Source organism: Stegodyphus dumicola, chromosome 9, assembly GCF_044657685.1.
Source record: "Stegodyphus dumicola isolate Sdum_Otavi_A_Nest chromosome 9, ASM4465768v1".
Lineage (NCBI taxonomy): Eukaryota > Metazoa > Arthropoda > Arachnida > Araneae > Eresidae > Stegodyphus > Stegodyphus dumicola.
The window spans coordinates 183,568,372-183,596,099 of NC_140776.1; the positions used below are offsets into that span (position 1 = coordinate 183,568,372).

At 32.0% G+C, this 27,728-nt stretch overlaps 1 protein-coding gene across 3 annotated transcripts; it reads left to right on the top strand.

Annotated features, from left to right (window-relative positions):
• Positions 1–1,894: 1,894 nt before the first annotated feature.
• Positions 1,895–27,306, top strand: Pex14 (peroxisomal biogenesis factor 14). 3 transcript variants are annotated; one of them, XM_035372945.2, is made up of 8 exons: positions 1,895–2,097; positions 2,578–2,662; positions 11,996–12,213; positions 19,944–20,120; positions 20,220–20,246; positions 21,178–21,260; positions 24,162–24,413; positions 26,913–27,306. In XM_035372945.2, the coding sequence occupies exons 1-7, from the start codon at positions 2,035–2,037 to the stop codon at positions 24,394–24,396; spliced, it is 888 nt and encodes a 295-aa protein (XP_035228836.1). In that variant the 5' UTR covers positions 1,895–2,034; the 3' UTR covers positions 24,397–24,413; positions 26,913–27,306. The 3 variants fall into 3 exon arrangements, with proteins under 3 accessions (XP_035228836.1, XP_035228837.1, XP_085680574.1); XM_035372946.2 differs by lacking the exon at positions 20,220–20,246 and having other exon boundaries at positions 1,896–2,097; XM_085824448.1 differs by lacking the exon at positions 1,895–2,097 and having other exon boundaries at positions 2,578–2,675.
• The last annotated feature ends 422 nt before the right edge of the window (positions 27,307–27,728 follow it).

A 27,728-nucleotide genomic window follows, 5' to 3' on the forward strand; every position in this document is an offset into this window, starting at 1 on the left:
TCCTTTTCAGTGTTGGCGCCATCTTCCAGATGATTTAAACCCGGCAGAATATGCTTTCAGGAGGCTGGTGGAAGAGGTTAGTTCAAGTAGTAAAGGAACTGTTGAGAAGGACACTCGATAACGCGGTTCTTACAACCGAGGAGTTGCACACAGTATTGTGCGACTGCGAGTCCTCTTACATATCTGTCCGAAAATCCGGATGATCTAATCCCACTTCCCCCAGCCATATTTCTCATCGAGAATCGTAGCTTAGGAGTTCCCGATGTTGATTTCTGCGATTCGAAAGGTCTCCGAAAACGGACTAGACATCGCCAAAAACTACTTAAGGATTTAAGACATAGATTTAGGAAAGAATATTTAGGCCTTCTGGTCCAAAATAAGAAGGGTCCATCGTCAGAGCTCCAGTTGGGTGAAATTGTCCTAATAGGAGAGGACATCAAAAAACGGATGCACTGGCCTTTAGCTAAGGTCATTTGACAGTGGCGTAGCTAGGGTGAGGCAAAGGGGGTCCTCAAGCGCAGCATCCAGGAGGCCCCAAATTGATGCTACGAAATTTTTTAATGAAATATTTTCCATTCTTGGCACACAGAAAGGGGCACAAATTCTTCAGTTGTCCCCGAATATTGGCTAGTTGGAATATTAGCTAGACCACTGTCATTCGACTAATTTCTGGGAAAGATGACAAGGTGAGAACTGTAGAGCTAAAGGCTCAAGCTGGTACGCCGCTTCGTCCCATTCAGCGAGTCTTTCCATTGGAAGTGCAGTTAACGGACACACCCACTGATCCCATACCCGATAACTCTTTTACTAATCCTATTTCTTCTATTTCTAGTGATGAGCATTCAGATTCTAATGACTCTTCAAATGACTCAAGCAACATCCTGCAAGGTGCTAAAGTGTAAAAATTTGGACGTGTTATCAAGGTGCCTCAGAAATTAATTCTCTTGGACCTGGTATTGTATGTCTTTGAGCCAACATGAAGTCGACTCCAAGAGGAGGAGAATGTGCTGCTCCAGACAGACGATTATGTAACGGCTGTGCGAAGTCGACAGAAGGAGCGCCGCTTTTGATTGGACTATTTTTATTATTCTTATTTTTCCTTTAACTAAGCGGGGAAATTCCCTTTTCACTCAGTTATAGTATGTATATATAACTGAGTTATATATACATACTATATAGTTATAGTTTTCACTCACTTGTTAGATTAATGCACCGTTTCCTGTTTGTGTGAGATATCCATATCTTTATATTAATAATCCCTGCATATAAATAATAACAATTATTTAATTTGTAACCTGCACGTTGTAACCCTGAGAGTTGCAACAGCTTGTATAAAGGCTGTGCTATGAGAAGGAGGAACTCCGGTTGCAACGTACACAACTCCGGTTGAGAAGGAGGAACTCAGGTTACAGATGAAAAAAAAAAGTCACGGCAGAGATTATTCAATATCAAGGTTTTAATATGGATATTTCACACGAGCGAGTACGTTACATTACTTTAACTTATACATACATATTCTGATTAAAAAAAAAAAAAAGGATTTCCTCGTTTTGTTCGCAGTTAAAGAAAAAAGAAAGACAATAATAAAAAATAGTCCAATCACAAGCCGCGCTTCTTTTGTTGAATCTACCCAGCTGTTGCGTAAGCTGAACAAGTTTCGCTAAAATATTTTCTCGAGATTTCACTCGAAGATTTATCAAAACTAATTCAAATACTTATGGTCAGAATTATTTTGGATAAAACAGGAACGTGCGAGATAAACATCAGTTTGGAAATGAGCAACTAGTGTCCTTTACTCAGTCACTGTAAAAATTCTGAGCTTCAATCTGTTAGACCACAGCGACACTGTAATTTGACCTATATTAAATCTCATCGGGTGAAAAGTCTTTCGTAACGTGCACCACAATATTATTATTAGTATAGACAAGCAGTATAAGATCGCGGAAATGTTAAGTTGTTTGCAGTGAAGTTGAGTTTTCCGTGATTATTATCGAGTGAATTTCGTTCCGTAGCGTAGGATCACATTTTTAAAAAATGACCGATAAGCAGGAGACTGCGAATAAAACAACAGATGAGCAGCATAAACGCCAGTCATTGGTTAGTACATATATTTAGCAGTTGTTCGAGTATTAAAATATCTAAATATTTTATCTGTGTTAATGGATGGAATTTATGTCTCACAATGTAATAATTCTATGGCAAGAAGAAAAGAACGAAAATTATCAAAATATTTTTAAATTCTAGATTTTGCTATTTACAGTTTTTCCGAAAATATTTTGTCAAATTGCGCCCAGCTAGATATCCTTACTAGCCTGTACATTTGTTGTAGATACAAAATTTATGTTTATCCCTCATATATGCATCAGCAGCTATAAAAATTATATTAATTTTTGATTTGTATTATATTGGAAATAATTACTTCAAACTGCGGAGTTAAAGAACGTATTTTAACTATTATGTTCTCAGTTGTTTACTGTTGTATAATTGATCCTTTCTGCAGTATAATTAAACTTTTGAAAAACAAATTCTGTCTTGAAAAGTTTTTATTCTTTTATAATTTGTATACTTTAATTTCAGGTGGACGCAGCAGTTATTTTTCTTCTGAATCCTGAAGTGTATTCTAAACCAAATGAAAAAAAAGTAGCCTTCCTGAAAAGCAAAGGTTAACTATATGTGTAAAAATAATTTAATTTTTCAAAATATATTATTGTATATTATTATTATGTGAGCAATTCTTGCATTTCAATCAGTAAGGGGTTTTCTTAAGTTTGTAAAATAAGTATAACTTTTATTATAGAGAACTCTCGTGTATTTTTATTTATAAAAATTTCATATGTAAATACTTCATGAATGGTAAAACAATTACATAAACATCAGTGTACTATAGAGCAGTGATATGGAATATATGCTCATGTAAAAGTTTGGGTTACTGTATATAGTTGTAATTTCAATCTAAATACAAGTTCAAATTATGGCAGTCTGTATAATTTTACAAACAACAGAAGAAAGCTAAATTAAGTAAAATTTAAATTCAGATTGAGCTCAGATTTACATGAAATGTATGTGTATTAAGGATGGCTCAAAAACATCTTTTTCAAGGAGGAGAGATAATTTTCAATTAAGTTGTTCTTTTAATTATATTTATCAAGAAATATTTTGGCTTTCAGAGTTGTACTTGTTAACCTTTCTCAAAGTGCACAGAATTTTTCTGTGTAATTAATTAATTTTTCCATAATATTAGTATTCAGATTAGTAAATTTTTATTTTATACATTAATTTGACATTGTATTTTATCTGTTTATGATTAGGTACACTATAATTATATAATTACCCATAATAGTACCTTATAAATTAATAGCCACTATTTTATCTGAAGCAAAGGCTCTTTATAGTATAATTTGGAGTGTGAGATATATTTTCCAGCATAATTAAACTGATTGCATGGGTAGTTTTTTTTTTTTTTTTTTTTTTTTTTTTCCCTCCTTCTGAGATGAAATATAAGCAATTTTTTGGTGCCATTCCTGTTTTGATCCAATGTCCATCCCAGTAAAATTACCTCCAAAACATAATTAAAACAAGCAATAAAAGTTTACAATTGGGCACTCCTTGTTTTTCTGGCGATTTTTTTTTACGACAAAATCAGCACCAGGAAGGCACAATTTCAAGATGGCTGCTACACAAAACCAAAAGAAGTCGAAGAATTGCACAAACTCGGTGTCTGTGTACACTTCGATCTATCTGCACTTTAAAAAACATCAGAGAATTGCACAAATTTTGCATTGCACACTTACTTGACTTTGTCCATACCATAAATGAAACAACAACTTGGCAGTAAACCAAGGGACACCCTAAAGTATAGGCTAAATTTCTTGTAGGAAAGGGTTTTAAGAAGTTCCCTTCCCATAAAAAATTACTCTGGCTTTCTTTTTTTGTTTTTGTAATTAAATGCTTATCATAAAATATGTGAACTTGAAATCCACTGGCTGTGTTACATTAGCTATCATTTATTAGCTTTATAATTTGCATTGTATACCAAACATGTGTCTTTATCATCACGTCATAACAGCTAAGTATAAAATATGATATTATTCCAGCACACCAGTATATAGTACGTACCTATAACTTCAAACTACATTTTTTTAATGTTTAGGTGTATTTGCCATGTAACATATTTCCTTTTCTTTATGAAGAAACCTGAAAGATGCTTTTCTTTTGAAGTCTTTCATTTTATGATTTTCTTAGCCTTTCAAACAATGGTTTTTGAATTGACAAACTGAAAAGGGAAGCAAAATGTGTGTGGGGGGGAAGGCTTAAGGGAATTAATAATTCTGCAAATTGTTTTTGTTTTTAATGCAGGTGTACACAAAGATATTATTGTAGGGTTTTGAGAAAAGGGGGACATTATTTGAGGTAAGAATGCACTTTCGACCCGAATGAATGTGAGGAATTAGAAGATAGTTTTCTGTCTAGTGAAGTGTAGATAGTTTTCTCTTTCTGTAATCATTTGAAGTGTAGGGTTTGAAGTTTCTGTAATAATTGCAAGTAGATAATAAAAGCATGGAATGAAATTAAACCCAATAAAGTTCAAATGTCATTAAAAAATGTAGTATATCTAACAATCTAGATGGAAAAGATGATGATTTTATATTTATGGATCAGAATGAAGTGGTGAAGATGAAATCGAATTCAGTAATGTGCGGAAGATCTAAGACGAATATGGCAAACTTTTTGTGTTATCAGATAAGGAAATATTTTAATTTCATATGGAATGCATTTCTTTTTAAAAACAGCGTTTAGATACATGTGAAAATATAATTTTTGTATGCTGATCTTTTGATTATTTTTAAATCTGTCATTTTTATTCCAATGTATAACACACACCTGTAAATTTTGATCTTATATTTTGTATTAAAAGTGTACATTATATATTGGAATATTTGGTTATCAAAACTGCAATGTAAATTTTAAGAATTGCATATAAATACATAAAAATAAATAGTGTTTATTGATAATGTATTAACTAGTACCTCCATATTCAAGATTAAGATATTCCAGAATAAATGATAAAATCCACTGAGAATTGACATTTACAACTTTTCCCCTTATTCGCTGACTGAAAAAAATCAGAATAATGTATCTTAATATATTACCTTGATTCTCTATATCTGGTAGAGCACTAATAAAATATTGTATATATACTATGTTGCATGTATTTTCAAGCAATAACAGTACAATACATGTGATGCTTTTGGTCACAGTGCTCTATGAGAAATATAAGTCTTAATAAGTACATATTTGTATTTATGGGCAGTATTGCTGTGAGAAGATGGTAATACTGTACAAAGTCCGAGGTCCGGATGTCCAATATATCTAGAATAATCTAAAATCTAGACCTCAAAGATACTAAAAATTTTTTTATTTATTTATTGTGTATGCTTAATGCATGCACATTTGATCGAGTCTGATTCTTAATTTGACTTTGGCACTAAATAAAATACTTCATTAGTGAAGAAACGATCATTTTAGCATAAATTTGTGTGATCAATAATTTGACTCTATAGATGCATATCTGCTTGGCATACATCTCAAACCGAAACATTCTACATAGATACATCATTGATTTTATACCTACTAATATTTTACATTCCTGATGCCAACCTGGGGGAATCATTATTATATTTTGCTTTCATCACCACTCAAGTTGTTGTGTTTATCAGCATAACAACTTGAGTAATGACTCATGTAGCAATGCCTAAACAATTTTTTTGTGTTAGTAACTGAATAATAAATAAAGAGTATGATAATAACCTTTTATATTGACATTACGCGTGGCAATGATTACAGATTTAAGTTAAATGCGCTAAAAAATTTTGATGAAGAATAATTTTTTAAAAAATTCTTTCCGTTTGTTTGTTTGTTAAAGATACTCATAGGCCAAAAGATTACATTTAGTGCTATTAAAATTAAGAATAACCAATTTGATTAAAAGATTACATTTAGTGCTATATAAATTAAGAATAAATCCAGAACCAGTGCCAGGGCTCATATGGCCGCACTGGGCAGCAGAATTTAGGAAGCGCCTGGCAGAATTTAGGACTCGTAGAGACTACATCAGATAGTAAGATATCTAGCACTGGCCCTCAATAAGATATAAGTATGTGTGGGAATTTATTTATTCAGGACTTAGATAAGGCTTAAGCATATGCAAGGAATAGACATAAGTATAATAAATAACTAATATACACTGAAGTGACAAAAGTCATGGGATAGCAATATGCAAATATACAGATGGCAGTAGTATAGCATAGAAAATGTATAAATGCGAAGTGCTTTGGCAGGGCTTTCATTTGTGTTCAAGTTATTTATGTGAAGAGGTTTTGACGTGATTATGGCCGCACGACGAGAATTAACAGACTTTGAACACGGAATGGTAGTTGGAGCTAGACGCATGGGTCATTCCATTTCGGATATTGTTAGGGAATTCAACATTCCGAGATCCACAGTGTCAAGAGTGTGCCGAAAGTATCTAATTTCAGGCATAACATCCCACCATGGACAGCGCAGTGGCCGACCACCTGCACTTAACAACTGAGACCAGCGATGTCTACATAGAGTTGTCAATGTTCACAGACAAGCAGCACTGCATCAAATAGCCACAGAAATCAATGTGGGACGTACAAGGGACGTGTTCGATAGGACAGTGCGGCAGAAGATCGACTCGAGTGCCTTTACTGACAGCACGACATCGCCTGCAGCGACTCTCGTGGGCTCGTGAGCATATCGGTTGGTCCCTAAATGAATGGAAAACTGTGACTTGGTCAGATGAGTCACGATTTCAGTTGGTAAGAGCTGATGGTAGGGTTCGAGTGTGGCGCAGACCCCACGAAGCCATGGACCCAAGTTGTCAACAAGGCACTGTTAAAGCTGGTGGTAGTTCCATAATGGTCTGGGGATTTTACATGGCATGGACTCAGTCCTCTGGTGCAACTGAACCGATCATTGACTGGAAATGAATACCTTCAGCTACTTGGAGATCATTTACAGCCATTCATGGACTTCACGTACTCAAACAACGGTGGGATTTTTTTGGATGACAATGCGCCATGTCACCAGGCCACAATTGTTTGCGATTGGTTAGAAGAACATTCTGGACACTTCCAGTGAATAATCTGGCCACCTAGGTCGCCCGACCTGAATCCGATCGAACATTTATGGGACATCATCGAGAGGTCAGTTTGGCCCCAAAACCCTGCACCGTCAACACTTTCACAATTATGGACGTGCATACCTGCCAACTTTTGCGAATTTTTCGTAATTTTTACGAAAATGCATTTGTCTTTACGATTTTACGATCGTAATCCATTTTTTACGATTTTTTTCCTTTTTCAAGTGTTTTTAGTGATTTTTGTCAAAATTTTAGAATTTTTCGGCAGTTCAGCGATTTACGCCAATTGCATCGTGTTTTACCGACTACTTCGAATCCAGTAACCTGCGGTTTCTCCCAACTCGCCGCTTAACCAGCCAATCCAATGCGCTGAACTTCTTTCTCCCGCTCTTTTCTTTGTGGGCGCCAGATTTTTTTTCCCGCGTTCGCTTCAGTAGCAAGGGAATGACTCAGCGAGCGTGGATTGTCGCATTCTGTTTTTTTTTTTGTTTGCACGTGCTACGAATTTTCTTAATACATCGTTGTTACGAAATGAGTGAACTACAGAACCAATTTTCTGCTGCACAGTTTGAAGACTTTGCCAGTTCTGGAGAAGATAGACTTGATGTCCTCATTCGTACCTTAAAAAGAATAAAAAGAGATGATGGAACACCAAAATATGATAGACTAGCAAGTGCTATTCTTGTAATTCCACACAGTAATGCTGAGTGCGAGAGAGTCTTCAGTATTGTGAAGAAAAACAAAACTATGTTTCGTTCTTCAATTTCACCAAAAACTCTAGAAAACATTTTAATTGCTAAATGTTATGAGGAAACTAATTGTTATGACAGAAATTTTCCAAAGAATTTTTGGTTAAAGCCAAAAAATGCACTCTAAATTCATTGCAATAATTTTTTTGTATAACATTAAGTTCTTGTTTTATGTTTTCTAATAAAATTTTTAGTTACTACTTAATTGAGATTTACTAATGTAAGTACAATTTTTCTTTTTTCTATTTGTATAAATTGTTATTTTTTTAATATCAAAGCATGATATTAATTCTTCGTGTTCTTCTGAATTTGGGGGAGAAATCTTCTGAATTTTTATCTTTAGAGGTTGGCAGGTATGGACGTGTGTAGAGGCAGCATGGCTCAATTGCTGGGGACTTCCAACGACTTGTTGAGTCCATGCCACGTCGAGTTGCTGCACTTTGCCGGGCAAAAGGAGGACCGACAAAATATTAGGAGGTATCCCATGACTTTTGTCACTTCAGTGTAATTCAGGCTTAATTGTCTTGGTGCATGATAGAAGCAAGGTAAAATTTAGTGGAACAACTTGTCTTTACCACTATCATGATACGCCAAATATATATAATGAACGATAGCTAAATGTTATGATGGTAGCCACAAATTTTAAGTGGTTTTGGATATTGCAAACCAAAGGTGAAAATTTCCAATTAATGGATTTCGTAAAGAAATATGGAGAAGCAGTAATAAATGAAGATGATATAAAAGAAGTTTTTCATTGTGATGATAATTCTTCTCAATTATCAATCAGTTAATGAATTACAAAATCTGTAGTAGGGTGTTAGATCCTGAAAATACACTACTGATAGTGAAGAAAGTGATAGAAAGGTTACTGAAAATGAAAAAATTTTGATTGACAAGTTAGTTGGAATTCTCACCACAGCAATTACAGGACTTCAACAATGTAACTGAAGAAGAAATTATGTCTGTCTGCAGAATTAAAGAGAAAGTATTAGCACAAAAACAAAGCAATTTAAACAACTTGCATTGAAAGAAATGTTTAATAAACTAAACAAATAAATATTAAGCTTTTTGTGTATGTGTGTGTGTAAATTTTGACATCCTTTAGATCATAAATGCTTCATTATTTCATAAATCACAATTTCATATTTTTATTTTATCTAATATCCAGAAAAATTCCAGACACGGAATCGAAGTCCCTACGAGTCGAGATCTCAGACTTTCTACTATATGTGTTTTAACTTTTATAGTTCCCTATATTATGATTCATCTTTCATTGACACACTTTTGAACTTTATCCAGAAGTTTATGTAATATTTATTTTATTATTATACTGTTAATTTTGAGAAGTATTTCAGGCAGGCAATAACTTAATATCATGAAGTAAGTTTTAGTAATTTATTATGAAACATTACACATCGTTAATATTGCGTACCAAAGGGATTTCATAGTTTTTTTTTTTTTTTTTTTTTTTTTTTGTGGGGGGGGTGGGGGTGGGAATGTAGTCGGCTTTTTATTTAGCTGTTAAGTATTTCATTTTAGGTTATGAATGTAAAAAACTACTTTAATTCCAGTATTGGTATTTATCAACATTTTCTACATTTCTTATAGTTTAATTTATGAAACACATTAAGAAATCATCTAAATCAACATAAATGTATATATTTATTTTTCAAGTTTTGTAAAGGAAGGGTTAATGATCTTCTAGCAATGGTGAAAGGGTGCATGGGACAAAAATAACTCAGAACCCCTGGTACATACAAATTAATTTTGTTTTACTTGTACATCACAGTGTGTATATATATTTCATGCATGCATTTCATTGCATCATCTGTCATTTCATTAAATTATCAAGGCCGTCAATCATTTATATTAATTGCAAATTTTTTTTTTGCTAATATTTGATTGAGGGGGGTTTGTACCCATTTTGTGCTCACTCAGTCTCCTTTGGAATTAATATAAAATTATTACAAATAAATCAATACTACAGTACTAAAGGTAATTAATTACATTTTGTGTTACAGAATGGAAACAAATCCATCTAATCTCATATTAATGGTAACAGTGATGTGGTGAAATTAATTATTGGGAGAACAAGTAAATCTCTGCTGTTTGTTATCAAAAGTTAGGCATTTATGGTAAAAAAAATGGTACGTTATGTTTTCTTCAAAGTATTGACCATCTCTAGCCACTACTTTTCCACATCTTTCTGAGAGCATATGGATACCACCTTGGAAGAAGGCTTCATCTTTCAAGGCTATATATAAATCTACCTTATTTTTAGTATCTTCATATAATGTGCTGCTGAAACAGATCATGAGTTATCAATCGAAACAAGTAATAATCAGAAGGAGCAATGTCTGGTGAATGTAGCAGGAGGGGAGAAACTTCTCATTTGACCATTTCCAAGTTAAGGTTTCACTGGTGCTGCAACATGTGGATGAGCAGGAGAAGAATAATATCATGTCTGAAGTCGTAGTGGGCACATTTTGCTATGAATGCTCTGCTCAGTCTCATTAATTGTGTTTGGTAGAGAGCCCCAGTAACACTTTTATTCGATTTGGGTAACTCATAATACATAACATCAAGATTATCCCCCATAATACACAATATGATTTTTTTTCATGAATATTTGGCTTGGCTGTCGATGTTGAAGTGTGGCCAGGTAGTCCCCATGATTTCTTTGGCTTACTGGATCCATTTTTCATCACCACTGACTATATGATACAAAAAAGAAACCTTTTGTTTATGTCTGGCAAGCAGCGTTTCAGGTGTAAAAAATTGCATTCAGTGTTTCTTAACTTCTTTTCCCCTTTCGTTCTAAATCGTACAGAAACTTCAAATTAATTTTACTACATTCAGCCATTCTACCGTCTAAACAATAAAACCAAGACACACCACAAAAGTGCTTACAAAACCAAGACTCAAAATTTCCCAGAATCATGCACCCGATTACATCACAATAGGGTTTCCATAACATTCAACTACTCAGGCTTCCATAAATGAAACAACAAGTTGGTGATAAATGAAACAATAACTTCGCCATAATACGAGGGGTACCTTAAAGTCTACTCTAACCAAATAAACTGCTAATGTAGCCACTTCTAATGTAAGTGCAAGTTCTACTTACATTTGGCATGAATCTTCATCCAGTAATACTTCCAATTCTGCATCTTTGTCCACTCCTTCCATTACATTCTTTGTCTTCAACATCAAATTCACAGTTCTTAAACCACTCATGACAACTTTTCTCACATGAGGCAGCCTTACCATACAAATAATCAATGCACCTCAGCTGTAGATTTCTTCAAATTAAAGAAGTAACTCAAAAGTTTCTGCAAATGACACTCATTTGGCTCAAAACTCGACATTTTCGCACAAAAAAATATATGATGCTGATACAAAATCGCTAATATTTCAAGGTTATGTTGTTAGCAGATGGCCAACCTTATGAAATGAGGTTTTGCATCAGACAGTTTTAACCATAACTAACTGGTGCCACCATGGAGACTTATTTGTATTCCCAATTTAAAAAAAAGTAAATTCAATCTATTTTTAAAAAATACAGCTCTGTGCACAAAACTTATAATCATTGTAGTTTTTTTTAAATATTTTGCTTTATTTAAATGATAAAAATATAAGAAGTTGATATTTTTCTTTCCCTTCAACGATATAAACAAATTAAAGTGTAAAAGATCAAAAATTAATTTCTTATATTTCATGCCAGCATTAACTGAAGTTTCCTTATAATATAATATTTCTCAAAATAATTTTAAAATCTTTTTATATGTGTATTTTAAATATAAAAAAGATGTGGACTTACATTGTTCAATTTCAAAGTATTTCATGAAATGGCAATTATAGGAAATATTGCGAGGAGATAATTAAAAAACTACTTATTTCTGTAAATAGAAAAATGGATCTGAAGAAATGCAGGATCTAAACTATTTACTGATTATAATAATTATTAAAGGACTGCAGTATATCACTTTCTATTCATTTTTGTCAGAAGCGTGTAAAATTATTTAAAGTATTTTAGATTCTTATTTGTTAATCACTAAAAGATAATTTTAATTTCTTGCAGGTATGTCAGATTCTGAAATTGCTTTAGCTTTCGAAAAAGCTGATCGTTATCCACCAGATCATCCTGCCCAAACTGTGAAACGACTTGCTTCGTATAGACCTTTGCCCCCACCTTTGCCTCCAGTACAGACTTATTCTTTTTGGTCACAATTTAATAGAATTAGTACTTCAATCTTAATTTTAGGTGTTGCTTTATTTGGTTTCCATCGATTTTATCAGGTAAGGATTTTAATACGCACATTATCTTTTGTGTGTGTATGTGTGTTTGTGTGCATGTATGTGTTGTTTTTTCACTTGAGAAGTTGGGAAAATTATAACACACTAAATATTTTTGTTGTTTACTTCATTTCTTAAAATGTATTTCTCTATATGTGGTTTTTTTTTTTTTTTTTTTTTTTTTTTTTTTTGTGTGTGTGTGTGTGTGTGTGTGTTATAAAGCATTCTTAAGAGGAAAATGTTTCTTCTCACTTTGTAAAACAGACTAACTTTTCTTAAAATATTCTGTTCATGGAGGCATCCTTTCAAGCATGTTTGAAGAAGAGATCTTGGCAGTAAAAATAATTTGCCTATCTTTTTGCATACATTATACAGTACAAAGTCCGAAATCCGGACGTCCATTATCCAGAATGATCTAAAATCCGGACCTCAAAACCACCGTTTTCTTGTAGGCTTTACGCATGCGCATTTGATTCCTCCCCTCCGCGCATAATAAAACATCTGGAGAGTCTCGATTCTTCGCTTCGACACTAAAAAAAAATACCTTGTTATTGAAGAAACAATCATTTTAGCATTAATTTGTATGATCAGTAATTTGTTTTCGTTGCTGCATAGCTGCTTGGCATACATCTCAAACCAAAACATTCCACATAGAGACATTGGTGATCTGACACCAGCCTGGCGAATCATTATTTATTTTATTTTCCTTTCATCACTGCATGTTTATCAAAACATGACAAATTGAGTAATGACTTATGTAGAGATGCCTAAACATTTTTTTTTTTTTTTTTTTTTTTTATGTTAGTAATTGAATAATAAAGGAGTGTGGTAACCTTTTATGTTGACATTACACTTGGCGATGATTACAGATTTAAGTTAAATGCGCTAAAAAATGTTGCCAAGGAAAAATTTACCAAAAATTTCTTTCCATATGCTAAAACTAGATTTTGTTGATGATATTCATACACCCAAAGATTACATTTAGGGCTATTTGAATTAAGAATAACTGATTTGTTATTCACATAAGCCCAGAACCAGCGCCAGGGCTCAGATGGCCACACCGAGTAGCAGAATTTAGGACCCACAAAGGTATCATCAGACGATAAGATATCTAGCGCTGGCCCTCAATAAGGCTTAAGTATATGGTGAGAATTTATTTATTTAGAACTCTGATAAGCCTTAAGCATGTCAGGGGTGTTTGTGCTCCGGGGATTTTGAACTTCGATACCCGAAAATTCCGGGGATTGTCATTCAAAGGGAAGTAGGAATTATAATGAATTATTTATTTTGATCTGGGTAATTTTGTTTGCTTTGGAAGCAGAAAACTCAAGGTCAGTGTGTGTGGTGAAAACTTTTCCTTTCTTTCTCCAAAGGCAGTGATAATGCGTGAAAAGGGTTGAAAAGCTCTTTTTTGTTCTTTTCTTATTGCGAGTTATGACTCATTCCCCCGGTTCTCGGACATTCTCTTCTGGATTCTCTTCGGCAAGTAGGCGCGGCAGAAAAAAAAGGGAGAGACTTCGTTCGACCAGATGTGCAATCACGTGACTCTGGGTTCAAAGGTCTTATCTCTTCTGCCGTGGTGCCAATAAGTAGAGAAGGGGGATTTTTCGCTGTATTAGCTATTTGTCATTGATCGCTTCTCAACTTTTTTTTCTCCGCTGTGTAAAATTTTCGTTTCATTTATTGATGGACGTGTAAATTTTTCGTTTCGTTTATTGAAATATTTTTTTATTTATGTACGCAAGAGAATTTCACTATAAAATTTCTCGATATAAATAGTGATATTATACAATTAGAAGAAGGTGTCCGGAATGCATTTAGGTGGAATTGGATTGAACGGAGAGATGGTAATGGGGATACCATCGGCACATGGTGCAAGAAAATAAATGTTGCTGGACAAGCATATTGTGTTTTTTGTAACTCACTGCTGAAGTATGGTGGGGAAGGATTCAAGGCTTTCACAAATCATTCTAAAACTGTGACGCACGTAAAATATTCAAAGTGCATTAGACATTCAATGACTTTAAGTAATTATGCTAATTCAAAAAATACTGATGACTTACTGGAGACTGATGCTCGGCCATTGGATATAGTGACAAGAAAAGCACGCCAAGAGGTATCACCTAGAATTCTCTTTCTTTCAATGTAGCTCCCAATTTAATTGAACTCTGCAAACAGTTGAGCCGCGATCAGACGGCACTAAACTCGTTGGAAATGTCCAGGACTACTGCATGTTCTAAGATGAAATATGGGCTCGCAAAAACTATTAAGGAAAATATCATTAAAACTTTAAAGGAGACTCCATTTTCTTTCAATTTAAAATATTTACATAAAATGTAGTAGTTTATATGTTTGAAAATTTATGGATATTAATTTTGCAAAAAAAGTAATTCATTGAACTTTTATAATTAGGTCATTCAATACTTCATAATTGTAATTTTTCATTTCTCTCCCCCCATCCTTCTCGAAACTCCAAAATGTCAGTAGTAAGTCCGTAAAAGTTTCAGGGGATTTTTTGGGGTCTCACAATCACCCCTGGCATGTGCAAGAAATAGACATAAATTTAATAAATAACTAAGCTAATACAATTCAGGCTTAATTGTCTCAATATAAGCAAGATAAAATTTAACGGAACAACTTCTCTTTAGTCGCCAAGCTCATGATGCATAGCCAAATATATATAGTGAAGGATAGTTAAATTTGATGATGATAGTTGCTAATTTTAAAGGTTTTCGGATATTGAAAAACAAAGGTGAAATTTTCCAATTAACAAATTTTGTAAAGAAATGTGGAGAAGTGGTAATAATTGATGATATGAAAGAAGTTTTTCATTGTGATGACAATGCTCCTCAATCATCTATCAATTAATGAATGGCAAAATCTGAAATATGGTTCTAGATCTAGATAATACTGCTACCGATAGTGAAGAAAGGGACAGAGAAATTCACAATTCACTATATCGAGTTTAAGCAAAAGTTTTCCTGCCACTGCAATAATCGTTTTGCGCAAACAGTTTGCATTGCCGTGTTTAATCATATTTTCTCAAATGAATTTTGGCATTTGAAAGAGACTTGTTTTAGAACACTGTGTTGTGAAATTTTTAAAAAAATATTGTTATCATTAAGTACAAGGTGTCTGAAATGGAAGTATTATGCTACCAGATTAGAACCATCATTTACTTCCAGTTCTGTTGCAAAATTTTGGCTACAAAATGTCACCAAATCATGTGTACAGCTTTAGGTACTAATGCTGTATTTTATGACATTGTGAAGGTTTGGTGCTTAAAGTTTAAAAAAAAAAGAACTATGACATACAAGAAGCAGAGCTCTGTGACTGGCCTACTGATATTGATGAAGCCCGCTGTGAGACCTTGTGTAAGATCAGTATGCAACCACTGGAGAGCTTGCTAAGGAGTTAGACGTTAGTGCCATGTCATTAGTTGCGCTATGCATCGCATGAACTTGACATACATGTTCAATCAACGGGTGCCACACAAGTTGGCTCAAGCAGATAAGGACATAAGTTTTGGGGCCTGCTCTAATCTGCTCAAATATGAATGCAAAGACAAAATTCTCCTCCACATAATCACTTGTGATGAAAAGGGGGTTGGTCTGTGCCTGGTGAGCCTGTCGGCAGCATCGCAAAGTGCAATTTGACTAATAAAAGGATCATGCTTTGTATCTGGTGTTATTACTGTATTATCAACAAAGAATATCTGAGAAAAGCTTGATAGTAAGTTGTACAGTGAAGTGCTAGTCCGTCTTGATACTGCTATCAAGGAAAAACATCAAATTGAGTTCCAGCACAAAAAGGTAATGTTCTATCAATGTAATGCAGGACCACATGTGTCTGCATTCAGCGGCTGGACTGGTACGAACTTGAATGGGATCTTTTGCCACAACCAGCATATAGCCCTGACATCGCTCCTTCGAACTCCTACATTTTCTTTCACACCTGCAGTTAAGTCTTGCTGGTACTATCTTCCATTCAGCACAGGACATCCGAAATGAGGTTAATCTGTTTTTGGACTCGCGGCCATCAAGTTTCTAGGTTGAAGGCTTTGGAAAACTACCAAAATGATGGCAGAAAATCATAGATTTTGAAGGTGATTACCACCTGCACTAAAGTTACTTCTTTTATGTCTCTTCCTCCCCCGGCTTTATTAAGAATGTTTCTCAGTGGAAAATTTTCATTACAACCAAATATTACTGAACCCATGAATATGTAACCAGGTCATCAGTATTTTACATTCTAAGAGCTTTGAAATTGTCAGCTAATACCAGTGCAAATGTTGTTGCCATGTAATCAAATAATGAATTTCACCTCAGACAGAAAGCATTATTGGCCTGATCAGTGATGTGGTCTCCGTCAGGAAAATGAAATAGCTGGTAGACTGACTGCACATATGCTATATATGTTGCATTAGTTAAAAGCCTCAATTTACAAAAAGCTTATTTATAATTTATTTACACTTCTCTTTACATACATTGGAGTTTGTTCTCATGGATGCCTTTCTTCTAACAGATAGCATATACTCAGTAACCAGAATCAAATATTACAAAACAAAATTAGCTTAATAAGTGCTGCCATCTCTTGGCAAATTATCAAATTATTCGCAGCTTGCATGAATATATTTGAATATAAGCCCCAGTAGGATTTTAAAATTAGAAAATTGGAAAAAATAAATGCTTGACAGTGAATTTAAATCCATTGCAATTTTAAAATTAAAACAATGATCAAAATGATTTTATAATAGATACCAAAAACTACCTGTTATCATTTTAAGACCTTAATTATTTAAGACTTGATTGAGGAGTGATAGATTAGCAGAAGTAAGTCAAGATATTTGCTTTGAATTTTATATTCTGTTGATTATTAAACCATTTGAATATATTTATATTTCCCTAGTTGTATTATTAAGTTAATGTAAAATTCAAAGGGAATGTAATTTAATTATTAATTCAGCATAAATAAGTTAAATGCTTGTTAATTTGGCTACAAGTCATATCCTAGTTTTGATGATTTAAAAATTTAAATAAAATGTGCAACTTAATTTTAAAAAGCTTTATTATAAAAAATTGGGCATTGCATACATGCATATTATGACATACATATTCTACATGTCAACTGTATATTTTTTCCAAAAGACAATCAATAAACCTAGTTACAATTGAAGTTTTGTTTTTGTTATGGTGGAAAATCAGTTGCAGAAAGAATTGAGAAAGAATTCAAAACATTATTCATTTAGTAATTTCGTGACAAAATAATGTATTTCTGCAGAAATTTCACCTCTTTCTTCTATTATAGGAAAATCCTACAAGCAAAAATTTTAAAATCGAATTTAAGATGAAGAAAAAAATTATGCAAGAGCCATTGGAACTTGGAATACAATAAAAAGGATGCAGAGAAAATGGCAGTGTTGAAAACTTAATGTTTGTCATGTGCATGGTTGCTTGAATAATTGTTATGAACGTGGTTACTAGACTTTGGTTAATTCTGAAGCTTTGATGATTTCTACTAAGGTGGTTGCGATAATATGTTAGCACAGAAAATTTAGTGTTGCGTAAATGCAGAACAAAAAAAAAAAAAAAAAAAGTGATGTAATATCAAAATTCCATTTGATTGAAACTGTTTCTTTGACCATGGGATGACCAACATATTACAAAGACTGTAAACAACTTCTGCTTAAAATCATTATCAAAGAGATTATAAAAAAAAATGCCCATTTAATATTCTTGGTTTATTCTTGTTTTAAAAGGAGTGGGAGATTTTTATAATCTATGAAGATTTTTGAATTATGCGAGAGTCAATAAATAAGTTGTAAGAGCTAACAAAGATGTAATTATCAGAAAAATAGAGCTGTTTTTGAAAAATTGCGAAAAGTCGGTAAATTATATTGGAAATTCAGAACAAACTTTCTTTAAAATAATTTGTACTGCTTTATTTGATGATGCAAACAATGAAATTACAAGTTTGGTTGTTTGTCTAAAAATAGAGAATACATGTGGAAAATCCCCAAAAAAATTGCTTCAACATTACATTTTTAAAAAGACTAGCACATCTTTACTGTCTGCATAGCATGTTTACAAAATTTCATAGGTCTGGGCTTATCCATTTCTGCATTATGCAACAAACTCTAAAACTTGCATGTTCTTTATTTTATGAAAGACATACTGAAGTTTAGAAATGTATCAAATTATGTAAAACGTATGAATTAAATCATCACTATTCAGGAAAGATTGGTTATAATTAATATTCCCTTTAAATCAGACATAAAAGACTATTTAAATTATGTATGAAAGGCTAAATATACTGATCACGTTTCTGCTGTGTGATAAGTTTTTACCCAACCCAATCTTATATTGATTAAAAAAAACTTACTATATCCTGAAAATCTTGTTTGTGTAATGTTTCATTTGTTTTCCCTTGTTTAACCCTTTGACGGGCGGCGGGACACCTCTTTTTTATCAGTTTTTTTCTCCCAGATGAAAGCTGCAAAATTCCATTTAAAATACATACAATTATGCCTTTTAGTTCTCTAAATGTATAACAGATAGCAGCACTAATATTCATTTGTGAAAATAATGTAAAATAAAAATTCTTTGCAGATCTCATTTTCAAGCAGTTTTTTTTTATTTATTTCTGATCCAATTTAAATCCTCTGAACAACAACTTTTTGTGTTAGAATGAATATTTTTATGTGAAAGTTTCCTTTGCTAAAAAAATTATTATTTGAATTCATATATATTAATTAAGAATGGTTGAAATTAAAAGGTGGGACCAAATACGTCCCACCACACATGTAGGAATTGCTGCTACTAGATGGCAGCACCATTCAAATATTTTTAAATTCAAATATCGTGTCCGTTTTATATTTTTATAATGAATTTTTTTTAATAAATTGCAATAATATTAAAACTTGAAAAATATTTAGTATTTTTTCCAAAAGAAATGAAAATATAACTCTGTAACATGAAATGTCATTGAATACTGAATGGATATGTATGTGTGATTCACCATAGAAAAATATCCTAAGCAGAGGAAAGAGAGGTGAAATGTAAATCATGGCGGCCTTCTAAATATCTTCTTTTTCAGACATGCAGCAAATAAAGTACTGAAGTGAAAATCTTCTCCGTTTCAAATCTATTATGAAATCATTAAAAGATATCTAAAAAGTTATACAGAGATAGATTTTTTTTAATTATGTAATTTTTTTAAATATTTTTTATTTTGTGAATATGATCAATATTTTCTAGATAATTATTCAAAAACGTTTTTTATATCTTGCATTTTTATTTGATTGCTTAAACTAGCACTATAAGCATAAACTATTTAACTATAAGCATGTTAGGAGAATTTACGCTGTGGCAAAGGTGCATTTTACTGCTCTAGGGACAAGCGGTATCCCACCATGTCATGAAGTCCTTAAAGGTTTACCTGTTCTTTTTTTTTGCATGAAATAACATTGTATTAGGAGCTAGTTATCTATGTGTAAAGTTATTTTTTCAAAAAAAAAAAAAAAAATTATGCACCGAACCTCAAAGAGTTAAAATTTAGTTTCTTGATTGGTATTTGTAAGTTAGCCTTTAAATGATAATTTATTTGGTGTATTAGATTAAATTTTTGCCATCATTGTGTGTATCATAGTTTTAACTTTATTGATCAATTATCTGAAAATTATTTCTGATTTTGTAATAAAAGTGTGTTTATGAATACTAATGCTGTATTTTTAGCTGTACATTGAACCCTGGCTTTTTGGGAAAGAAACCGAAGCAGATCGATTAATTCGAATGGAAAAGCAACTTACTGAAGTTAACTCTTCTATAGCTCAACTGAGGGAAACTATATCTGTTTTAGAGGGAACTATTAATAACCAGAAAGGGAAAATTGACAAATTTGTTCAAAGTGAGGTTAGTTACATGGAAATCAGGTTTACATAATACAATTTACATACATTTTATTGTCTAAACTTGATTTTTTCCAATATAATTTTGTGTTTCCTTATAAAGCTGACAACTATGGAAACAGAAGAAATTGTAAGTAAGAAGTATAGTATATGCATAATATAATTTTATTTAGAAACTAATATTGTTCAGAGAAACTTTTGCTGTTTGTGCTTGTTCAACTTGGAAAACCTTTCATTACTTTCTGATTATCTGCACTCCCCTCTCGAAAAATGTCCAACTCATTGGTGATTGATTTTTTGCCAAGCGACAGTCATTTTCAAAATGAACCAAATTAAAAATTCCATAAAAGAGCAATCAATCAATAAAATTTTAAAAAGAATACCTGTGATAAAACGTTTAAATTGAATAAATGCAATATGTTTGCATTTCTTAATAGTCTAATATATTAATATACATAAAATTGCTTAATTTGTTTTATTCTTATCAAGAAACTTAATTTGTTTTTATCCTAATACAAATTAAATATTAAATATGTCATGATACATTGAGATTGAACATGGATATAAAATCTATTGAACATACTTAAAATTTGTGCAAAAGGTTAATAATGACAATAATTATTAATTCATTTTTATTTCAAATGCTAATAGAAATTTGTGGCCAGAAATATATTTAATGACTTTTTAACATATGCATATGTAAGATACAATAACATGCCGAACAAGTATTAATTTAGAAGTCAAACAACAAAAATCGGCGTTATATTTTCAACTAGTCCTGTAAAAATTTGAAAATATAATGCTGATTTTTGTTGTTTGATTTCTAAATTAATATGTATATGTATCTGATAAATGTTTATTTGGTTTTAAACATAAATAATTTATCTTTTACTAAATTAAAGTTGATACCTGGATAGAAGCTCACTGATTTGTTCATTAAGTCATGATATTTTCATATTTTAATCATAGCATGTTATTATAGTGCATATAGTATCATGCACACTTTAAATCTTAGTACATATTTTCATAGCATACTTTCAATCATAATATCTATTTTTTAGGTGAATGAGTATTTACCTACACCTTTAGTATTACAAGATCTGAAAGGAGAAATATCAACCATTAAGTCAATTCTTCTTAGCAGGTATCTTATCTTTATAATATTTGCAATTTCATTATATTTCCTTGTGCTACATATAAATTGGTATTTTTTTTCAGAAAAAAATCTGTTAAATGTAGATAAGAAATTCTTATGATATAACATATTAAATAAATAGAATTGTAGAACCATAGTTTAATGAACGTAGTTATTTACTGAAAAAATATCTCATAAAAATATAAATTGTTATTTTTTGTGTAAAATTCTGCAAGTTTAATTTAATTCATGAATAAGTATCTTAGAGATACCTTCCCCCCATGGAATGCATGTGAGAATTTGAGGTACATTCCATGGAGAGAAAATATAGATTTAAATTGTATAGTGATAAATCTGCTTATTTAGCAAAAAATGTGCTCTAAAAGTTTTACATAGTAATAGGCTATGCAGCTGCCTTTGGCAATAACGCATAAGGATATTCATATTGGTATATAAATGGTGAACATCGTTCTGTAAAATTTCTTGCTGGAGGTTCTGTGAATGTTTTGCAAATTCATAGACATTATGAAATAATTGTAATCAAATGCCCCAGTATACCTGATAGAGTTTAATTGGGCGAATGATTGGAAAATCTGAATAGGAAATTGATAATTATGGTACTGCATAAACCAGCCTTGGAGACATTTGCCAAGCATATATAGGCATCATCTTGTGGATTCTGAAAAGTTGTAGGATTCCCCACTAAGTTACAGTTGAATGTGAAGAATCTTAAGAACTGTTATGTGAATAATTGCTTGAGTTCATGAGGTAGAAAACAACAAGTGAGAAGGGTGAAATAACCATTTATTATACCAATTAAACAAAACTCCGTCTTGGAGTTGTACAATAAAGCCGACACTTGGGCTTCAACTTAAGAGACTAAGAAATAAACTAAACTAATCTTAACTAAAAAAAATATAGACTAAGTTATCAAAATTCTAATGGGAGTTGGCCCCCTAATGCTAATTGACTGTGAAGCTATCAAGGGCCTAAAGTACGGCTGAGCATAATAATAGCTTACGAGAGAGTAGCCTAAAAAGGCAGATGCTTGCTAGCCAGAATATCTGTTCTCTCTCGCTCTAAGACAGTAGAACTTCGTGGTTAAATACCACTCTTCCTCATTAGCATTCAGATGTGATTCTAAAACTATGTCCTGGCCAGAAGAGGTAAGTTGAAATTAAGAAGTGATAGGAAAGGAAGTTTAACTCAAAATTTAACTGTTAATAAAATTAACATAATCCTTACAAGGTACAAACAGTTTTAGCAGCATAGTAGGTCATAGAATGTTTGAGGTATTATTGGGCCCTCTAGATTGCTGAAAGATCCATGAATGTGACTTGGTATCACAGGAAATATCCCCACAAAAAATAGCACCAAGTATGATGGATATGTTCTGTGAAATAACTGGAATGAGAATCATATCTATATATGAATTCTGTAGTCTTCAAAGCTGAACCAAAATTATGATTTATTACTGAATCAGTGCAATATTAAGGATATTCATTTCTTGTTTTGTTGATACAATATATACCAGTGCTCTCAGGCAGAGGAGGTAAAGGTACTATGAACTGCAATAATAGTCCATGCTCTGCCAAATTTCTTATCATTGCTAGAAGTAATGATGCACTTTCAGAGTTGCCATCTCTCCCAAAATAGGCGGGAGACTCTCAATTTCTGACCATACTCCTGCCAACCTGATTTGCAAATATTTCTCCCAACTTTTTCTCTTATTCCTAAAATTTTTTATGTAGTTTTGCTTAATAGTTTGTTATTTGCACACAAAAAAGTGACTTATTGTATGGAAGCACTTATCGCTCTAGATACATGTAAAAGAAAACCAAAGTTGTTTCATCAGTAAGATATGGCATGTTTCTGCTTTGTATGTGAGAGTTTGAAACATGTGTCTAAAAACATCATGCTTCAGTTCTCCATTGAGAACCGAGCACCTGTGTGGGTCATTTAGTATATATTAGCCAATGAGTGCAAAGCAAGATATTATTAGATATAGATTGTTATTTCGTTTGTCTCACCACTGAGCAGTGCAAGTTTCATGTGCTTCTCAGAAACAGTTTAAGAAACTGTAATCTTTTGTTTATGTCTGTGAAAAATGTAAAATATTCATAAAAAACCATAATTAACTATTTATCACCAGTGTCTATATAAAAACATTTTATATTAAGGATACCGATGATAAGTTCAAATTTGTTGTCTAGTACTGTTGTCAGTTTGTCTAATGAATATTTATCATTTTGTCTTTAGGCTTTAACAATGCTTTTTGTCTTTTTTCTATGCTTTTCATTGTTTGATGTTCTGAGCACAATTCTACAGGGCAGAATTTCATTAATTCGTGTAATATTCCAATCATCATTATGCTTATGGAACCCCCGTTGAAACCCCATTTAACAGTATTGTCAAGCAATTTGTCAATATGACGTATACATTTTTATAGGGCTAATTGTGTAATAATCAGTAAGCTTTCCCAGTAGTGCTGTTATCAGATATCTCTTCAGGCCAGAGAACTGTGAAGTTCATTGTACATGTACTAATATACTTCATTTATATATGTAACTGAATGTAATATACTGAACATTCAGTTACATATATAAAAGAAGTGTGTCTGCGTTCAGCAGTATTATAAAACTGTTGTATGCTTTTATGAAAAATAGCATTACTTTTGTTTCTTGCGAGATACCCAAAATAAGTAATGCTGGTATTTTTTATTTAATAAGTATGTATTCTGTTTTGGGCAGAGAGGTTTTTAAGTGGTTAGTACTTAAAACTTTGAGAAACATGAATAAAAATTAAGGTGAGATTATTTACTTCAGTGTCATTTTAAATACCTGAATGTAAACTATACATTAATTTGCTCCATTTAATTAGAAGTTGAGCTAATGAAGTAATTCTATATAGGCATCAGTTTCCTGCCGTGCCAAAATTCACCACAAGCATACCAGCTTGGCAACTTCCGAATTCAGAAAAAAATGCTGAAGAAGACCCTGAATCTGAAACAAAAGCGAAGGAAGAAGGGGAATCGCAAGAATCTGCTGCTGAAGACATGGATGACGTCAGTATAATCAATGGCTCACTGTCGAGTGAACATTATACGGATGTTTTGGATTCTCCAGAGAGTGTGAAGACTACATAAGTTTTCATTTTTATACCGTAAGTATTTTATGTAATATCAATAATTTAATATGGCATTCTTTGTAATACATTTAAAAAAATGCCATAATTATTTATTATAAAATATGATAAATTACTGATCTATAGATTAAATTGAATATAAAACATTCATTTTAATGTGACATTGTAATTAAATCAAAATTGTTGCTAAATTAGTTGTTTTAAAGCAGTAGTGGATCCCTCTGCTGACAAATAAATTGACTTCACCATGCTTAATCTAACATCAGTTTTGTAATTTTGAATTTTTTCATGTTGTAATTGTCATTGTTTTTATCTAACTGTCACATAGTCTGCACCTCTTTCTCTTCAGCTGTCTTGCTGCGAAATATGTGTGAAGTACATTTGCGATTACTGTGGGTATGCCTTTAGTGCTGGTTTGGCTATGTAGATTCACTTCAAAAATACGTAACTATATCAGTCAGCTATAACTGCTTCTGCATTTTTATGCACCAGCACCAGTATTATCATCTCATCAGATCCAAAATTTTATATGTATTTTTCCTGAATCCTGCATTTATGTATAAATGAGTGTCTTGCATATGAAAATTATCTCTAGGCAAACATTTTACAAATTCACTGTTTTGCACTTATGAGTGAGATCTTTTGATTTCAGTAGTAAATGTACATTTATCACTGAAATTAAGAAAGAAAAAATTGATGTGTACACCATGACTTTCTTGTACAGAATGTTAAATTATATGCATTTTTTCTTGCATTTCATTTAAACTTATTGAAATAAATCTACTTTGTCGATAGCATATAAACCACTATAGAATAAATGCACTCTTTAAAATTCACTATAATTGTTTACCATAGCGACACTCTGGCGCTAGGTTCACTTAACAGCATTACATTTCATTTACGTTGTAACTCAGAATGCACAAAATTTATATCATCTGAAAAATTATCTAATCGTTGTCACATGTTCTATTCAAATATTATAATAAATCTAAAACGATGTATAAAAGAATTTAAGCAAACAACAACAAAAAAGAAAGAAAGAAACAGTTTATCACAGACGATTTTGGTATTTCTCATTCAATTATTTCAGTTTTCACTTCACAACAAGGCAAAAATACATAACAACTCAAAATATCTGTATTGAAAATTATGAAGTAAATCTTTAACACTTAGTTCCTCAAATAAATTCTAGAATGGATTAAGCATGATTTAATTCACAATAATAAAAGGTGTTATCTTTGTTGCTGCAAACTTTCTCTAGATTGGCAACAAATCTACTATTCTGATGTTTGAAATGTAAACAAACATTGCCGCCATTGCAAAAAGGATTAGGCTTAGCTGCATTTAAGCAACTTTTAAATTGTTAATACTTCTAAAAATATTGCATGCAGATTTGCTAAAGGCATAAAAACCTTAATCGGAAGATAAGAACAACATAATTCAATCATTTTTAAAGCAAAAAATGCACAACTTAATAAAAATGCACAACAAACATATAAGAATAAAGAAACTAAGATCACTGAGCCAAGCAACAGAGTGGATATATATATATATTTATATACTTTTAGTGTGGCCGATTGCAACCAAAGTAAGAGGTGCACATCTACATGTTATAGCATTCCTATATACAAAATTTCAACATTCTGACGCTACTCATTTTTTAGTTATGCGAGATATGTACGTATGCACAGACATCACAAAAATTTCTCTTCAGAATTCATTTTAAATCAATTTTATAATTTTTTTGGGTGGAAAGAGTCTTTTATTCTGTCCTTACGTAAGCGTATCATGCAAAAATATCGTTAAATTGCATTCGATAGCGGTCAAAAGGGATATTTTTGTTGAAATAGGATGCCTGAAGTTTTGTGTGATTACAATGCTTCCTTTTTACTTCATACAAGGAAGTGAAAAGTAAAAAAGAGAGAGAGAGAAAAGTTGATGTAAAGAAGTAGGAGTGACTGATTTTTGGATTTGCTGATTCAGATATTTTCCTTCATTAGGTCAGTAAGTTAGGTTCTGTATTAATTAAAATTCCATTAAGAAGGAACCATGCTTTTTAAAAAAATCATTAGTATAATTTTTGATAATTATTCATTTCTTCAAATTCTGTTTCTTTTCCCATATTTAGTATAAAGGCATATTTAGTATGAAGGCACTTTTTGATTTCGAGAAAGTGCTGGAAAATTCTAGCGCGTGATTTTAAAATCTTATAAAAGGAGGAAAACATCTCAGTTTGTAGTAGTTGTTTAGTTTGTTGTTGTTTAGAAAACTACCGTTGTTGATTGTAGCGAATTCGCGGATTAGCGTCCTTTAGCTGTTTTGAATTACGTTCTATTGGACATTTGAGTAGTTAAAAGATAACTACTGTGAGATATTGTAATACTGCATGATAATTTGAGAAAATTTAAGCATTTTTGTTGTGATAATAATAAATTTTTGTTCATTTTTCATCGGACTTGTGCATTCATTTCATAACGAACCCGTACGCACGCAACAATATCATTTTTCCTTTTGCAGCATAATTTTTGTGACATGAAGAAACATCTGTATGAAGAATTTGGGTACGGTGTCCTTACGTCAAAAATTGAACGAGTAACATTTTTGAATGCCAAGGAGGAAAAAATATGTGTATATTTAAAAGTTTGTATATTATATTCATCTGTTCTTAACTGGCATATTTAATGATAGGCTTTAATATGTGAATATTTTCATTTAAGAATTATTTGCATATATTGGTACTGTTTGATATTAAGTATTTATTTTATATTTTATTTACTGTTTTCTAATGAATTCAAATGTGAAAAAAATTTTTCTTATTGACATTTTTTACTTACCGTAAATTCATATACTCGTAGATAACAATGTGTAAATGATGTTTAGTATGTGAATAAAGGTTATTTTGTTCAATGTTTTTGAGGATATATTTAATTCTGTAATAATGTCTTTAACTAATACATTTAGCTCTGCAACAGTAAGTTATTCTGTGTTTGAAGAAATAAAAAATGAACTGAAAAATTTGAATAGGAAATTTACAAAAAAGTTTAGTGTTTTAACTTAGATTTTAGTATTGTAAAATTGAAAAAAGAGATCCGGTAGTGCTATATACCAAGTGATTCATACATCTGTCTGGAGTTTCAAAAGTGTACAGTACAGTAATTGTAACAATTACAAAGTTACATATTACTACATAAGGAGTCTGTCCAAGTGTGAACTTAGAATAGGTTCTGTTATGCTGATTAAGCTACTAAGGAGAACATTACATTCACTGGTAAACATGAAATTTACTAAATTTTTTTTGTAAATGTGAGTGTTCAGTTATTGACTCTAAAATGC

What these genes read in the sequence shown, in the direction of transcription:
- Pex14 (XM_035372945.2), top strand. Translation starts at nt 2,035, where the DNA reads ATGACCGATAAGCAGGAGACTGCGAATAAAACAACAGATGAGCAGCAT. An exon ending in AGCATAAACGCCAGTCATTG is followed by an intron (nt 2,098 to 2,577) that starts GTTAGTACATAT and finishes CTTTAATTTCAG; the next exon opens with GTGGACGCAGCAGTTATTTT. An exon ending in ACAAATTTGTTCAAAGTGAG is followed by an intron (nt 20,121 to 20,219) that starts GTTAGTTACATG and finishes TTCCTTATAAAG; the next exon opens with CTGACAACTATGGAAACAGA.